Source organism: Nymphalis io, chromosome 19 (assembly GCF_905147045.1).
Source record: "Nymphalis io chromosome 19, ilAglIoxx1.1, whole genome shotgun sequence".
NCBI lineage: Eukaryota > Metazoa > Arthropoda > Insecta > Lepidoptera > Nymphalidae > Nymphalis > Nymphalis io.
The window spans coordinates 7,334,390-7,353,787 of NC_065906.1; the positions used below are offsets into that span (position 1 = coordinate 7,334,390).

The 19,398-nt window shown below is 31.1% G+C and overlaps 2 protein-coding genes across 3 annotated transcripts in view; one reads left to right on the plus strand and one right to left on the minus strand.

Annotated features, from left to right (window-relative positions):
- Positions 1–19,398, minus strand: part of LOC126775947 (hemicentin-1-like) — a 229,835-nt gene that overhangs the window by 164,684 nt on the left and 45,753 nt on the right. The gene's annotated exons all lie outside the window — the stretch shown is intronic.
- LOC126775940 (hypoxia-inducible factor 1-alpha-like) overlaps positions 7,469–19,398 on the plus strand; it is a 91,454-nt gene continuing 79,524 nt past the window's right edge. For both annotated transcript variants that reach the window (XM_050498142.1, XM_050498143.1), the window contains exon 1: positions 7,469–7,739. In XM_050498142.1, coding sequence (XP_050354099.1) covers positions 7,693–7,739 — 47 coding nt within the window. In that variant the 5' untranslated portion in view covers positions 7,469–7,692. The remainder of the gene's footprint in view (positions 7,740–19,398) is intronic.

Genomic DNA, 19,398 nt, shown 5'->3' on the forward strand with positions numbered 1-19,398 from the left:
TACTATAACAATAAACATACCTGTAACAGACTTGTAGTCCTCCGCTGCTATGGGGCCCTGCAGGCTATGAGAAAAATTAAGTCAATATTTTTAATTTTTACAAACATTTTAGATTTATTTCTACTAATGAAGAAAAGTTAACATAAAATAGTTTTTTAATATACTTTAATGCAGAAATAATAAAATTTGGTGACGGTATACCCACGGCTTACAAACTACCTACCGCAAGAGGAGTATCCGTCAAATCCGCCTCGAGAGTAGCATTGCCTGAAGGCAATAGCATAGCTTAATGAAGCATTTAATTATGCGTAACAAGACTTATTTAAATCAATTTATAGTTTTATAAAAACGTTTACATCTTCCGTTTAAGAATGAATTAACAATAAATTAGGAAAAAGGGGTATGATGTAAAAACAGAACTTCAAGTAATAATTATAATTTTGTTTAAATAAATATTTTAAGATGTTTCAATCAATAAATGTCCTGTATTTAGTAATGGAAAAATGTAACATTGTTCATAGGACGTAAACGATTTTATAAAATAATTTCTTATGATTTATGATTCTTATAATGGGAACTCGATTTATCACTGCATCATTTTTCAACGTACTATCAATGATCGATGATAAAAAGTAATGTTATTGTTTCTGTCTAATATACTTTTACTTTTATGTCGACACTCATTTTTTTCTTTATTTTAGTAGCAAGATATATGACAAGAGATTGGCATATTAATATTGCCAATGTATTTTTATTCGTAGTTTCTAATTGTATATGCCCATAGCGTCTTTTTATACATAATTAGGCTAGCAGATTTTTATGTAATTAATACAAATTAAGTTTATAATACAACTCGTATTCAATGTTGAAGGAAGACATCGCGAGGATGCAGGTTGCATGTATCGGATAATAAATAATCTGCCATATTTGGATCAGCGTTATGGAATGAGCTCTAAATCGTCTCCTCACACAAAGAGAAGGCCTTACGTTGGCAATGGGATATAAACTGGTTACTTTTTATTTTACTTTACCAGAAGATCGTAAAATATAATTTGGTAGAAGACTATCATGAACTAGTTATGTATTTTACAAATTAAATAAATATGAAATACTGGATTATAGGACTTTTTTATGTAAGAGAGGCTAAACAGGCAGGCTTAACTCACGGTAGCATACGCAAGCGATCCCGTGGCGCTCTTCGTTAAGACAGAAAGGGTATCGCTGGTTTTTTGTGGGTATTCCGATGTTCGGGGCGCACTTGGTGCCCAGCACACATTGGACACCAGCGAGCCCCATCCCATGGGGAAAACGCGTAATGCGTTTTTCCAGCGTTAAAAAAAAGCAGGCTTGACCTGATGGAAAGTGACTACCACCATCTACTGCATATTCAAACATGCGACAAGTAAATTTGTCATTAAATTAAAATTTTTCTGTAAAGCGTGATTAAGATGCGTCCTGAAAAGATAAATAACTCTAAAAAGTTATTTATTTAATATAAAATTCCTCTGACAACTGAGTATATTATATGAATAGTAAAATTCTGTAATTATAAGTTATATACGTGCTTTAAAATATAAAACTAAGTTCGACTTTAGAACAAAGACTAAAATCTAGCATTTATACAAAGCCGTGAATTGTAACAAGACTGTAGGCACTCGTGTGCAAAACTTCCGCGCGACAATTAATGTTAATGGTTTTGCCTCACAGTACGTTTATTTATCTCTGTCTGAGTAGAGTTTTAGGGTAAATGCACACTGAAAATTAGGCAGCTCTCGCTATAGATTGGTTACGTGATTTACTGTTAAAGTAATATAGATTAATCAGCCTCCTTCAAGACGCTTATCAATTAATTAACCTCAGCTACACCTACATTTAAAACAAAGAGTAAGAAATTAAAACCTTAAATTGAATCAAATACATTTCAGTAGGCGGACGAGCATATGAGCCACCACATGTTAAGGTGTCACCAACGCCGATAGGCATAGGCATTGTGAGAAATGTTTACCGCTTTTTGTTTGTCGCTTACATGGCCAATGCACCACCAATCTTGGGAACTAAGATGATATGTCTCTTGTGCTTGTAATAACACTGGCTCACTTACCCTTCAAACCGGAACACAATAATACCAAGTACTGCTGTTTTGTGGAAGAATATCTGATGACTGGGTGGTACCTACCCAGACGAGCTTGCAGAAAGCCTACCACCAGTACGTACTACCAGTAAGCTACCACCAGTTAAACCACCACCTACTGCAAAAGACCCTCATTTCATGTTAAGGACAATTTTGGAGAATCCACTATGATGCTGCCCTATGGCTTAGTGTGTTACGTGGGAATATTTCATTAAACGCATGAAAGTTTCTTCAATTACGAGTAAACACAAATAATGCATGCGAAGAGCCAGTAGTGCTAGCTTGGAATAGATCTTGCTGTTTAAAGTCCATGTGTAGTATTAAATGAGAAAATCAACTGACATATTTCTTTGGTATTTAATTTATATATTTACGAATGCTTTTAACACTATGTTTATTTCACTCACAGCGAGTTATCGGAATATTTTATCACATTTATACAAAAATCTTAATAGTTCAACGAATAGAATGTGGTCGTACTACATCATTGGAATCTTTCCAGAGTATGAAATGTTAATCTTTTAAAATAATGAAAAGGTTAAAGAAATAATAGATTAATCTTAGACACAAGCTAAGCTAACTTCGATTCGCCATTTTAACTTACATAGAAATCTACCGCCAAACAGCAACACTTTATATTTATGTGTTCCGATTTCAAATCAAATAAAAATCTTTTATTCAACATAGAAGCAATACACTTACTTATTGATTGTAAAATTAGAAAATACCACCGGTTCGGAAAAGAGATACCCTGACCTGAGGGCCACCTGCGAAAGAAACTCCGCGCGTTTTTTTTTTATCATGTCTTGTAATCGTTTACAAATTTTAAACGGTGAGTAAACTAGTGTAATCAGACGCAATGAATAGAGCATCATCATCAGATCACATGGTCTGCATACGGTGTACTTCCACTGTACGTACGCCACTTACCATCATGTGGCCCATTTTCCTGTCTGACTTGCAGCTATAAATTAAAAGAAGTGTAGTTTATTCGTTGAATATGCTGTCGAGCTAATATTACAGTATTTTCTGTTTCTGTCAAAGCTACAAAAAGTCTACCCAAGTAACTTATCATAATTTAATCTGCAAAACTAAATCCTGAACATTCAAGTAATTTGCGTTCCCAGTACACTTGGCCAGTTCTCATTATAACCATTCGGGAAAATTTTGATACTTTGATGTTCAGATGGATATACTCGTTCAATGCTTTTAAAGCGAGGAATTCATTCAATTCGTGGATCGTGATAACATCACCAGTTAATTGTTTTTTTTAGTGTTGCCAGCATATTCAACTGACTGTGTAACCATAATTAAATTACCTTCTACTTAAAGTTTACGGCAGTTTAACATCGACCTAATTGCCTGTTTGACAAGTCTACTGCCACATATTTTAAAGATATCTATCGAGAGATTTATTATTTCCGCTAGACGTATTACGGTTGCTCACGATTTTAGTGGAATGCAGTAGATAGTACTGAATTTGTAATTTGTTATACTTACTTTTCAATTATCAAATATAATTTGTACATGATAAAATCTTACAAGTAGTTATGTCATGTTCAAACTAATTAAAAATAACATTATTTTTAAATTATAAAACAAATATATAAAAAAGTTCTAAATCTGACGAAATAGTTTTAGACCGTATACAAACCATACCATTAAAAAATATTATATCAAAGCTAGTTAGCAAACGAAAAGAGAAGATAAAATCGGCTTTTAAATATTAAGCTTAAATGACAAATGAACTGGCAATTACGGTCTTATAACGCATTGCTTGGCTTATCATTTTGCGCTAAATTTTAAGATAGTGAATGGTTATTTAAATTGAAAGTTACCAGCCAGCGATTAGCGTAAGAACAATCATCATAAATTGAGGAATTAGCAAAAGGCGCCGCGGCGCCGAGCTGCTCGTTTGGCGTTTATTTATATCTTCAGGTACTTACTTGGCTTAAATATTTAACTTCAATTTAATGGTAAAAAATATATATTTTTATGTTAATTAGCATGGCGAACTGGCATTTGGTTCATCTGATGATTAATGGTCATCACCGCCCATCGGCACTGTAAGAAATATTAACTACCCCCTAGATAGTCAATGTGATTAATTAACAGGTCAATTATTGACAAAGACATTATCAACTAAGATGTTATTCTGCTTGTGCAGAATGCCATAAGAATGAGGATGTATACCATATACTAGCTGAATGTGTCCGAAATGAAGCAGAAAGAAATATTTTATTAATAAGATTTAATATTAATTTATTAGATATAGGAGCTTTTAACAGCATACTAGCCTATCCTGTCTCGGATCAGGCTAGAATGTTATATAGAGTAGTACAAGTAGGATTAAGACATAGAATTATTTAATTTTTGTTATTTATAGGTTGATTTTGTAAACTGATTTATTATGTTTAGTTATTCCTATAGGGGTGGAATGATCACTCGGTGACCAAACCCCTCTTAAATAAAGATTAAAAAAAAAACTAAGATGTTATGTCCTTTGTGCCTGTAGTCACGCTGACTCACTCACCCTTCAAACCAAGACTACTACAAAACACAAAAATACTAAGTAATGCTGTTGTGGCAGAATATATGATGTGTAGGTAGTACTTACCCAGACGGGCTTGCACAAAGCCCTACCGCCAAGTAAATAATATAATCGCTTATATTATAAATGAAAATGTGTTTGTTTGTATCTTCTTTCACGCAACGACGGTGCTTTTATTGATCGACGTCATTTTTGTATTATATATTCTATAGGTAGGACAGTATTACGACAACTGACGTATTTTATTTCTCGGCAATTCTCGGGTAAACGCTCACAAAGTAACAAAACATGTCGATTATTATTTAGTGTATCACAAATCAGTAACTTTTTTATGTTGAGTCGTATTAAATTACTTTATTTTCACGGTCTTATGTTTTGTAACAAGTTAAGTAATAAATAAAAATAATGGCCTGTAATGGACTAAGCTGCTGGCCGAAATTGTTCATTTATAATTAAATTGTTTTGGAACATGAAAAGTCAAGATGATAATTAAGCTCTTTAATAAGACAGTATCGTAAGGGTTTTTGTAAATGCAAATTATCACATAACCGTCTGTGACCGGTGTCTTCCCCTGTCAGGTTTAATTTACTTGAACCTAAATATTTAGGTATCATATTTTGAAAGACTTTATTATGATACGCCTTCATTAAGGGTAATCATTAAAATCATAGCATTAGTGGTATTTGTAAGTAATGTCTTTTTATTTAAACTCACTAGACCTCGGTCCTTAAAAATTTTAAAAAGGAAAACTTTAAGATCACAAGAAAGCACAAAAGATAAAGGTAGAAATCAATAATCTTGGTAACTACGTATGCTAATTTATATTATATATTAAGGTAAAAGAAGCTTATTAATATTTATTAATGTAGCACACTTGATTTGAAGATGCCTCATAAATTATATTAAGTTAAAAATTCAAACCAAATTAAGCACCTTTATCACAAAGCAAGATAATTCATCTGATCGTGACGAGCTCTTAAATAAGTAATTAATGACACTGGCATGCATCTCATCGTACCGCGTCTATATCATTACTAAATAATTTATCTACATCAATAACCTAACTCATTAATAACAATTTCATTGGAAGTCAAAGAAGTTTAGAAATAGATAGTTCCTTAATTAAATAGGATAGAGTTAAATTATGTAACTTTTTTTAGTATAATCATTCAATTGTTTACTTACTTTATTAATAAGCTTAGGTATTATTAAAACAGTCTTTAAAATATAATTATAAGAAGCTGAATATCATGTTTTGATTACTTAATGATAGTATAAACATTTGAATTTCAGCATTTATACCTTAACTAGGTATTAATTATTCTGGAGAGTTAATCATTTACTATATTGATTTTTTTGCTTATAACATTTTAATGATAAATAATTTATATATTTTTTTATTTTTATAGAGGGAGAACTTAGATAATAAGCTATCTAGTCCCCGTTCAAACCAAGATCGACGGCGTGTATTGCAAGAGCTAACGGTTGTTTGGGGGATTTTTGAGTGCATGTAATTAATGAACCGACCATGAGTAGATTACCACATACCTATGTATTCAAGCAGTTCTATTAGGTATAAAATACTGTGGCGATCCGAAAAATTAGTATAAGGGCAAGCAAATGATGATGACGATGAATTTATGAGTTTAGGTAATCCATTAAGGTAAGTTGAACGCTCAAAGGACGTAACCACGAATATCTATAATTATAAGAACTAGTGTTCGCTCAGTAGTAGAAATTTGACCATAACCATTTTTGAATATTTAAAGAAAACACATAATATGAATTTGGATATTTCCTTTATAATTTATTTTTAATTGATAACACGAAAAAAGGATACTAAGAACCTGTAAATGTCTCACTGCTGGGCTAAGTTCTCTCCATTTGAGGAGAAAGGTTGGAGGTTCTTCTCGGTAGAATCCACATTCCGATCCGTTGTTATTTTAAATTAAAATTGAAAAATGACGATTCAAAACTGTTTGTATGCTTGAATAAAGTATATTTTGACTTGGACTTCACTATTCCACCACGCTGTTCCAATGCTGGTTGGGGTTGATACTCATGTGGCAGATTTGAATAAACTTAGACCCATGCAGGTTTTCTCACACTTCTAAATAATACACACAAACTAGCACATCAAAATTCACTGATGCTTATCTGGGTTTGAGCCAGTAATCATCGGTTGAGAATCTCGCTTGCTAACCTCTGGGTCATCTCTTTATACTTGAACATTTTAATAGCAGTAAATCACGTCAACAGCTACCGAACAAAAACCGAAAATCGGTTGGCCTTTGTCTGTTTGTATATAGATGTCGTAAGAGACATCTAGTGATCCTCTTCCCATTCTCTATATTAACAAATTTGTAAAATTGAAATAGGAGATGCACACTATTATTCCAAAACCAGAGACATCTAGTGATACAGCAGAACATGCTTTGTAGTTTGTATTGCCCTCTATTGGAAATATTACAAAGTATAATATCGTCAATAGATGGCACTTAACTTCTTAAATTTTCTTTGTTTGAAATCCTATGTTGTGATTGGCTAATAATACAAAAAAGGATGTATACGTCAGAAATTAAACAGGTTGATGTACTTTTGGAAATGTTGCCGCTACAATTTTTTTTTAAATATTAAATTCTAAGATCATTTTATTCCATTATATTAAAATTAATATGATTATCATTTATATACTATTAAAGGTTAATTTTACATTAGTAATCACTGATTATATCGGTCACTGTTGGTATTATTGCTACTGGTAACACAATATAATTTGCTTGATCGTAATTCGTAAGTTTTTGCTACTTCTACTGTGCAAGTTCACGACAACAAAGTATAATTGTTTGTGTAGTGCATTATAAAATGACCTAAATTGTGATCTGTGAAACAATATTGTGATTTAATCATAAATAAATCTAATAAGAAAATCGTTAAAAGCGATATGATACTCTCCTTGGCAGTGTTCTAAGATTGTGCTCGTATCGTGAAGTTTCATAATAGTGTCACTATGATAAAATCCGAAATGGCTTCAAAGCCCGCAAATCAGAAAAGAAGGTATGTATCATAGTTTTTTAAATGTTCCCTCTTGGTGTTTCTTCTATCCTACAACATATTAAGGATTATACTTAGCACCTAACCTTAGATTCAGATTTTCCTCGTACGGACCAGCCTTTCCCTGTTTTAACTTTCTCTTTAATATTCAATATAATTCACTTAAGTTATTCATGTTAGTTTTAAATATATTTATTCCTGGCTTTTTAATTATTCTTTATATTATCAATCTATAACATTATAATACATGTATACGGCGTTCAAACTGTTTGTTAGAGATGAATGCGCATACGTAACCAATTAAGATAAAAGTTTGTCAGAGTAACAAAAACAACTAATAACTTTTTTAAAAGACTAATTTATAGTAATGCCACAAGTTATTCTCATAATGTAACTGTATCAAAAAAAGTAGTATAGTTTAGTCTTAAGTTGATTAATTTTTTTTTGTAATATCGTAAGTATCCTTGAATATAGGTATTGTGTATTATTCAATAAGTTGTAAATACCTCTGACATTGTTACTTTTGTAATTATTACATCAGCTTTGTGCTCAATTAATTATCAACATACTTATTCAGTTCTGGTTTGAAATGATGTTGGCAGTGCTGAACTCCGATGGCACAAAATCTCTGCCTGTTCTCTTTTAAATATCTCTCTCATCAAACTTTGAGAATGGGGAAATAGATGGTTCACCTATATTGTTGCACACACATGTGCGCTATAATATCTCCTACACAGTTAGCTTATTTCCAATTACGATGGTGCGCCTAGAGGAAACAGGTCAGAAGGACATTTTATAAGAAAGACTACATATAAAATTATCAATTTTGGATTAATCAAATTTAAATTTTAGAAAGTTGTGATATCTTTGTCGTTAATTTTATTTCGTAATTGAAATATTGACATGATAACCAAATATGACATAAGATTTTGTTTCATCATTATTAAGTAGTGAATATCCATAAATAAAAATGAAACATGTATTAGTATTCTATCATATATAAATAGAAAAATATCAGCCACAATTATTATTATCTACAAAAAAATTAATCATAGAATTGAAAAGTTTACCATTAGAATTCTCTCAAAATTTCCTGTTATTCAATAAGCATAATTTTCAATTATTCAAAGCACTCTAAAAAATAAACAAACTAATTGCACAATTAATTTTTTCATGTAATTTTTATATAATGGTCATGATGATATGATAATGATGATCATGATCGTGACATGAATTTTCCTGTATTTTTTTCATAATAATTATTTTTTGTATAGGTTTTTCGTGTTAATGTAACTTTATAAACATCGACTAATAACCATTTCTTAAGATAATTTATTCCAAGAAAACTGGCAGCTTCTGATAACGTTTTCCTGTTACTTATATTCATGATTAAAACAATTTTATAATAATATAATTAAAATTCAGTAGTTAACATTGATGCAACTAAGGAATTGACAACTAACTCGATAAATGATTGTTTGGAATTTTAAAGATAAGATAAACATGAAATATATTTACAGACCATTGCTGACATTTCTTTACTTGAATATTTTGACTGTTTTTACTTTTTTACTGATTATGTAAATATGAATTCAATGTTTTCTAAACCCATAAACTTAGTCATAATCGTTAGCAAATATACCTACATAAATAAAACATACCAAAACCTGATAGAATTCTTCATCTACGCAAAGAAAAAAATTTTTTTTCCTCACTTCACCATTGCAGCCCGTTAAAGCAAACATTCTCAGTAACAGCCTGTTAATGTCCCACTGCTGGGCTAAGGCCTCCTCTCCCTTTTGAGGAGAAGCTTTGGAGCTTATTCTACCACGTTGCACCAATGCGGGTTGGTAGAATACACATGTGACAGAATTTCAATGAAATTAGACACATGCAGGTTTCCTCACGATGTTTTCCTTCACTGTCATGCACGAGATGAATTATAAACACAAATTAAGCACATGAAAATTCAGTGGTGCTTGCCAGGTTTGAACCCACGATCATCGGTTAAGATTCACGCGTTCTAACCACTAGGCCATCTCGACTTCAACATTCTCATATATGAGTAAATAAATAATTTTAATAAAAATTGAATATACATCGAATATTATACTTATATTCTCAGATGCAGAATTTCACCAGAATCATTTTGATTTTATTTTTCCTTAAGTTTTGACGGAATAGCTTAGTTCATAAAATGTAATAAATGGTGTATACAGACTTATCACTCATGGTCAATCCACGTAAGTCCAAAAAGTGGTGGTGCCTTTTACAATCTACCAATGATGACTTTTGATTATATTTATAATCTCAATCAGGTAATTACATTAAATCTAAATCTATTTTTAATCAACAATTTTAAAATAAGCGGATATATTTCGATCATTAATTATTATTTTGGATATTGGCTTGTCAAAAATTGTGAAAATGCAATTAAACTTAAATTGAGTTACGTTAAATACTTTATAAACATAATTTACGTATTAATAATCTATACTAATATTATAAACGCGAAAGTAACTGTCTGTCTGTTATGCTTTCACGACTAAACCGATTTTGATGTAGTTTCCGAGGAAGGATATAGGATACTTTTTATTCCTAACACCTCCCCCCTAACACGGTAGCGAATATCAGTGTTTGCCCGCGGAGCAAACACTGGTATGTATAAAAATGCTTAGTTTATGTTATGCATAAAGATAATTATATTTTAAGTTTAATTATATTATAGCGGAAATCGTTATAGTTAAATGCATCATCAATTTATTTAATAATGTGCGGGGATTTACAAATACCGTAATTAAGTTGTATTTAGGTTTCATCCTGTCTTATTTATTCACTTTACTAGTGAGGATATGAGTTGGATACTGAGAAAACACACAGACTCATATTTACTTAACGCTATAGATTTATTATTAACGTGTTAATTTTTTTTTTGTTATTTGCTTTTAAAATACTTCGCACCAAACTTTGTTACTATCAAAGTTTTTTTCATTATTCTAACGGAATAAAATGTTCTACAAAGTATAAGATGTTTTTAAAATGAGTAACTATATTTTAAATACTTGTCATGTTTTAATTATATATCCGTAAAAATATAAGTTACACGTTTGACTCGTTAAAACATAATACGTAAGGCTCTGTTCAGGGACTGGGCAGGTACCAGTCATTCATCTGTTATTTTACCGCAAAACATCCACTGTATTGCTATGTTCCGGCCATTTAAAAAAATAAAAAATAAATTTACTAACAAAAAGGATTAACAATACCACAAAACATCCAGTGGCCCTGCACTAGGCAGGCCTGTCTTGCGGGTACCAACTACCGGTTAAAATTTCGCACGTTTAAACAGTTGCTCAGATGATATCCCCTTTAAATTCAATAATAATATTTATATCTAATGACAAGTCATCTATGCATAGATGAAAGAGACACTGGCTTTCTGAAAAGTATAGACTTCACGTCGTCAACCAAGGAAATGTTATGAAATGTTAGGAAATGTTATGAAAAAAAGGAATGTTATGTACATATGCCTGTTCATATTAACTGACACATGCACATGTGTCAGTTAATAGCATCCTATGAATAAATATCTACGAAGAAGGAACATATGAATAAGAAATATTTCTTATGTGCATTTTTATATATAAAGAATACTATTTTTCATTTGTTTAATTTATAAATATGATAGGTTAATGTCCTATAATACGACTGCCATCCACTGTTCGTAATCCGCTGAAACCGTTTTGTCAACATAAACATGTTACAAACTTGTCTGAAAATAACATGTTCCAGCACGTTAAAAGAAATGTTCTAAATGTCTATACTAGTAAACATAACATTTAATTGTCAAATTCTGTAAAACTGAAGTAAAAATATACTACTGCTGGATCATTGCTATATAAATAAAGCCATTGATATATAGAAAGATTTTTTATATATCAATATACTGGGAATTAAAATTTACTTTTCGTTTATAAGATGTCTGTAAAAGTTATGTACATAAAAGAAGCACATAATTTTTGTTTTTTAATATATAATATTTTATCAGTATAATCTTAAAGTAGTTTTGGATAATTGTGTGTCGTAAGAACCAACAGGGAGTATTTGTTAAGTGAACCCATCATCCACTCACGTAAGGAATTAAACCGATTATATGGTGGCTGGGATCGAAACCACCAGCAAAATCATTACAAAGGAGGATCGGCGTCAGGCGAGTGTACGGCTAAAAAAGTTGCTTAACCCTTTCTAATTATAATTCACCATATTATGTCTGGTTTATAGTTTTCGATATAAACATGAATGTGTCATTATTTGCGTCGTATTCGTTTCTTAGCTATAAGTTAGTTGAAACTTTATACAGTAAGTAATTGTTGTTGACACTAGTGTGACGATTTTTAGTTTATAATACCATCAACGGAATAGAAGAAATTATTTTGAGCTAAACCCTACAGCACGTTCACTAATTTAGTTTAAATTATAATTTCTCAGCCTCAAATTTAATTCTTTGCTCCTTATTCATCTACATAGACGAGGTCATTCAACCTGCACAAAAATATGGTAATGAGATTTTTTTTCCTGCTTTATATTATACATACGAAAGCGATCACGGAAAAGTAAACAACTCAGACGACTCTTTGTTACGTAATTGTTAGTTTTCTAGCCAATGCTAATTCAGGTCAATGAAAATAGCTTCAGGGAGCAATCGAATGGCAGCCAGTTATCGTGTACTGGAATTTTCCTTATAATAAACTTATGCTCTTTGAATACTTGATTGATTACTTCTGGTTACATCTTAGATTATTAACTTGTCATATGATTCATTAATTACTGCAAATGTGTCAAGTTTTATTTCTGCATTAACATTATTATAGTAGGTATTTTGAACTTCAATTATTATCTACTTCAGATTGTCTGAAGTACGAATTCGAGCAATCACACCATCCCTTGCCAAATTGCTTAAAGCCTTCTCAATTTTGCGAAGAACGTAAACAAAAGCCTCACTTATCCATTGCCTGTCTAATGAACTAGTTTACCACTGTCGTAGAACTAATTTTTTTTTAATTCTTAAAAATAACGATATTATATATGTTACCCAATTTAGCCAATATATTAACAATAAGATAAAAATACTATAAATAATTCATGTATTTTGAAGTTTTTTTTTTGTAAATAACTATCAAAATTTTGATTGTTGTCCTAAAACATAAGCAATAGTTTTCAAAACAAATTTTATTAACATGAATTGTCACAATAATTATCTTACATATACACGAAACGGACTTTGAACTACGAATTAGAATCAAGTAGTTTATGATTCCACCGTTCAGATACATAATAATCATTTGTTGCTTGAACTGTTTGATAAATGTCATCAGAACTGCAATTTCTTTACATAATCGTCATTTAAAGTGAAATTATCAAATATTTATTGTATGTATCATTTCATCAAATGATAAATTTGTTATTTTCATGCTGCCTTGGTAAATTTGTCAAAAATAATGACATTTTTTTCTGTCGTGCAAAAGAAAGTGAATTTGTGATCTAGTAAGAGGTAGGTAAAAGCCGAGATGGCCTAGTGGTAAGAACGCGTGAATCTTAACCGATGATCGTGGGTTCAAACCCGGGCAAGCACCACTGAATTTTCATGTGCTTAATTTGTGATTATAATTCATCTCGTGCTTGACGGTGAAGGAAAACATCGTGAGGAAACCTGCATGTGTCTAATTTCACTGAAATTCTGCCACATGTGTATTCCACCAACCCGCATTGGAGCAGCGTGGTGGAATAAGCTCCAAACCTTCTCCTCAAAAGGGAGAGGAGGCCTTAGCCCAGCAGTGGGACATTAACAGGCTGTTACTGTAAGAGGTAGAATTTTCCAAATAAAGGCTTTTAAAATAGAGAGCACATAAAATATGATTGTAAATCTGTATGAAGAGAATTACAAACAATATTAGATGTATATTTTTTCCCTAATCTGACAAGCTTTATTATAATTATAGAATTTATTTTATCTCTTGAATATTTTAGAAATTCCATGCGAACTAGTAGCTAAATAGACTAAACAAAATATTCTTTAACATTTTCCTCAAGCAAATTCTTCTTACAATTTCACTATAAATACATCAATTTACACTTGAAATGCTTCGAGCATTTAAACTACTTTTTAATGATCATTTATTTTCCAGAACACGAGATCCGTTAAGACATATTTTTGTATTTATTGACGTATTTTATCATGACATGTGTGACCGGATTTAGTGAATTGATTTATATATATATAGTATTGTAAAACTTATTGCGATTGCTGGTTGAAATTATTTAACAAATAATGAGCGTAACACGATCGCCTCCTACAACCAGGTGGTGGATCACCACCTGATCTATCAAAATTTCACGTGGATATTCCTGGATCGCAAATAACATTTCGCTCTAAACGGAAACAACCAGCTGATCGAGAATGTGAGTGCTCGGAAGAAATTAAACTCATACGCAGTGAATTAACCCGCATTACTACACTGCTGGGATCATATGCTGCGACTAACTCGCAAATGATGGTACAAATGAATAACTCTATTGGATCAATAAAAACAGAAATTAGTAATGTAAAGCTTTCTGATACCGAAATAAAAAAAACATTTGATAACAACATAGCTAAAATCAGCGCTGAAATACATGATATAAAATCGTTAACTTCCAGAATCTCATTAGAACACAACAATGTAAAATCTCAGTTATCCCAATTAGAAACAAAATTAAATACTGATAAGAAAAAAATAGAATCACTAGAAACTAATATGCAGGAAATAAAAGTGAAACTGATCCCCATGACCAAGAATAATGACATATACACAAACGAAAAGTTGATTCGCGAAGTACAAGAACGCAAGAAGAGAGAAAATAATATAATTATTATGGGAGTTGCTGAAAGTTACTCCAACATCACGATAGAGAGGAATTTACTGGATGAGGCTGAAGTACTCAAAATACTGGAGCAAATAGCCACAGACATGCCAAAACCGAGAAATATTTTCCGTATTGGTAGGTATAACCCAGGAAAGAATCGTAAAATTAAAGTCTGCTTTGAGGGGCCAGAAACAGCATTGTCAGTGCTTAAGAGCCGTAATATTCTCTGACCAAACACCCACCCAACATAAATTCTACACACTTTTAAAAACTGAGCTAAACGAACGTATATCCAAGGGCGAAACCGATATAACAATTAAATACGTCAACGGAACACCAACTATCGTCAAAGCTCCTACAAAAAACTCCAATCAACAATAATAAATGACACTATAAGTTACCAAATAGCAAATGACTATCGAGAATTACGCACTGAAAAGTCACGTTTATCCTTCTTGTACCTAAATGCCCGCAGTATTAAAAAAAAAGGAAAACTAGACGAATTAAAATGCATTTTAAAATCCATACCATCGACCATTCATATCATCCTTCTCTCTGAAACTTGGATAGCATCCGAAGATCAAGCGAAACAAATACAGATAGAAAACTATATACACATTACTATAATTTCAGAACAGACGTTAGGGGAGGTGGAGTGTCGGCTTACGTACATAATGATCTACAGCATAGATTAATAGATTCAATTTACCAGGGTGGAAACAACTACCTATGGGTACACATTGAACAATGCGCGGTAGATATTGGGTTAGTTTACAAGCCTGGTGATACAAATTTTGAACAATTTCTCAAAGACTATGATAGCCAATTACAACTACGTAGAAGGTCGATAGTATTTGGTGATTTTAATATCAATTTATTGGAAAAAGACAAACGAATAACCAAATATAAACAAATAATACAAGAATCGGGGCATAGGCTGCTGAACAAAATTAATGAATTACACTGCACAAGAGACTCAACTACAAAAAAATCAATTATAGACCACGTAAGTACAAATTTAAGCACGAATAATTTCACTGTTGCTATTATTAACTCATCATTATCAGATCACAAAAACATATATGTTCAATTGAATAAATTCAAAGCTCCAAAAAGAATACGAACCACTTATGAAGCTATAGATTACACAAAGTTGTACAGTTCCCTAGAGTCCTCGCAATTGATTAACTCAATTGAGAACTATACAGAGCTTGAAAATATAATAAAACAATATGTTATGGACTGTAAAGAAAGAAAAACCAAAATTTTAAACCACATAAGAGATGATTGGATAAGCAAAGATATCGTCGATGGAATAAGTCAGAGGAACTTTTTATGGACGCAATATAAAAACAATCCCGACAATGAGTATGTAAAAAATCAATTTTATTCAAAGAGAAATGAAATAGGTACTTTGATACAATATACAAAAGATACATACTATTACAAACTATTTACAAACAACGCAAAGAATCCTAATAAAATTTGGACCTTAGTTAATAAATTATGTAGTAATAAAATAAGTCAAAGTTGTGCTCCCTCTAAAATAATAGTAGAATCAAAAATAATTTCTGATACAAACGATATTTGTAACGTATTTAACAAATATTTCGCAACAATAGGTTTCCTCTTAGCAAAAAGAATACCAACACGACACCACAGCATCCTACACACAATTAATACAATCAATGAACATGAACTTGTAACATTCAAACCGTGCAGCTTTTGTGAGATTGAAAGACTGATAGGGGATCTTGATTCGAATGCAAGTAGTGGTATAGATAAGATTAGCACAAAAGTATTGAAATGTTTATGTAATTTAATATCAAAATGTCTGGCACGCTGTTTTAACAAGCTTATGTCCGAGGGACTATTCCCAGACTCATTAAAGGTCGCAAAAATAACACCTATACACAAATCTGGATCTTTAACAAACCCAGAAAATTATCGTCCAATATCTGTGCTACCTGTTCTCTCAAAAATCTTAGAAAAATTAATTCACAACCGCTTAATAACGTATTTGGACTCTTTTGATTTCATTACTGAACGACAATACGGCTTTAGAGCTAGAAGTAACACCACTGCTGCAACTGTAGATCTAGTAACAAAAATAAGACAGAACCTAGATAGAAAGAACATAGCTCTGGGCGTATTTATGGACTTAAAAAAAGCCTTTGATACCGTAAGTCATAAAATCTTATTACATAAACTTCAAAACATAGGTATCAAAGGTACTGTACTAGAAATGTTAAAATCGTACCTAACAAACAGATTGCAAATCGTCAAAATTGGTGATATACAAAGTAGTGCTTTGCCTGTCACCTGTGGTGTTCCACAGGGCTCAATTTTGGGACCACTTCTCTTTTTAATTTATGTAAACGATATTGCAACTTTGAAACTAAATGGTCACCTGACTTTGTATGCAGATGACACCTGTTTATTCTATTTCGGTAATAACATAAATGATATAATTTCTCAAGCTCAACGTGATTTAGATGTTTTGCATAAATGGTTCAATCAAAATCTTTTAACTATTAACGTTTCCAAAACTTGTTACATTGTATTCAAAACCAAAAATAAAAGGATTGCACCGCATGTTCCATTAACTATTGACAATTTTCCAATTGAGCAGAAAAACTGTGAAAAATATTTAGGGTTACGAATAGACAATCACTTAACTTTCAAATATCAAGTAGATTACATTAATAAAAAACTTTCCTCTTTAATTGGGTCATTAACAAATATTTCAAAATGCTTACCTAAAAAAATAAAGTATAACATCTACAATTCGCTAGTAAAATCGCATTTATTGTATTTAATAGAAATATGGGGTAATGCTGGAAAAACAAAACTGCAAGAACTACAAAGAAAACAAAATAAAATTATTAAAATACTTTTTAGATATCCACCTTTGACATCAACAACTAAACTTTACAAAGAAACAAATATTATGAACTTACGACAACTTTATGTATATAATTCTTGTATTCTCATTAGAAAAATTATTAATAAATCGATACATTCAGAATTGTCATTTATAAAACAAAGCAATAAACGTAGCACCCGTAGACCAAGCTTATTAGTACTCCCAAAAATTAGAACCAAATTTGCAAAAAAAAAATATAACTTTCGATGGAGCACAACTATATAACAAATTACCATCTTATATAAAAAATGTAAGCTCAGTTAACGGGTTCAAGTCTCAACTCTCAAAATATATTTTAGAGAATACCCACTTTTGTACCGATTAAAATACACACATCTATTTTGCTATATTACATTCCGTTAACTAAGTATCTATAAGGCGAATATATTTTTTGTCATCTTTAAATTTATCATACTGTTCTCATGCAAGTGAATCTGTCTTTTTTTTGAGAATAAATTCTATACCTCAAAAAATTTAAATCTGCTATCGCATTTTTGAAGTATTCTTCATATTGCATAAACATTATTAATATTGTAAATAGAGATCTTGCCAAGTCTTTGTCAATAAACTTATTTGATTTAAGCCGAATTTCTATTTCACTCGAGACCCACACTTGTAAAGTAAAGCAAATAACGGTATCTAATTCTTAGAATTTATAATTCAATCGCCTTTTGGGTATTTGGTCATTTTAACTTACGTAATACACGATCTCTAAACGTTGAAAAAAACGTTTATTGTTCAATCGATTTTTAAGACTGTAATTAAAAATATACATCGTTGATATATTTAATTCATTTGTTTCTAGGAAGTTTATAGTTCTTACTAACTAAAGGAACTAACTGCTTTACTTATAAATGTTGTTTAGTTCTAAGAAATGTTTTATTATGAAGTAGATTTAGAATACAGTTTATTTTATGTTTTTAATTAAGAATTTGTAATATGTTTACATAAAGTCAAAGTCAAAAATATTTATTAAATATAGAAGCGTTATCCTTGCTCATTTACTGTTAAAATCTGCCTTGGATCGGTTCGTATATATACACCTCAGACCTGAGAAGAACCGGCGAAAGAAGTTTAGCGGGTTTTTTTTTAAACCAGACAATTGTTATCTGATATACGGAAGGCGGAAAACATGAGAATAAATCGAGCAAATTGATAAGAGTTTAAAAACCGTTTACTTAAATATTTGTAATACATATGTTATTCTTTTATTTACACAGTATGAATAACCTTTGTGCTCTAATAAAAAAAAAAACCTCGTAATACAAAAACAAATGGGCTGGAATTAATTACTACTCGTTGTCCTTGGTATCAAAGTAATCTATCCATACGTGACAATATTTTATATACTCATATTGTAGAGCATAATATTATAACATTGGAAAAGAACATCAAGAATATATAATACAAGCAATAATTTAACTTTATATAAAAAAATTAACGCCATAGAGCCTATTATGCACCAGTTCTTTTTCTTTTTACCGAATCATGAACTCGTCTTTTTATATGTCTGATGATTTTACCTAGATTGAATAATTGATTGAAATAATAGGTTTCTATTATTTAAATAAATAAATATTATCAATATTATTAAAGTAATTATTATGAATAATTAATACAACTGCGTCACAATCGCATCGCTTCCGAGCCTCACACTCTATCCAAAGTTGTTGTAATAGCATAAACTTTATAGTCATAGCTACAAAGGTCAAATTTGAATCAACAAAAACGTGCTCATTATCCACGACGCTAATGCACAAAATGCGATATTTTGTTTATGTAAAATGGAAATTATTATAATATATTTGTTAGCGGTTTAAACTAGTATTCATA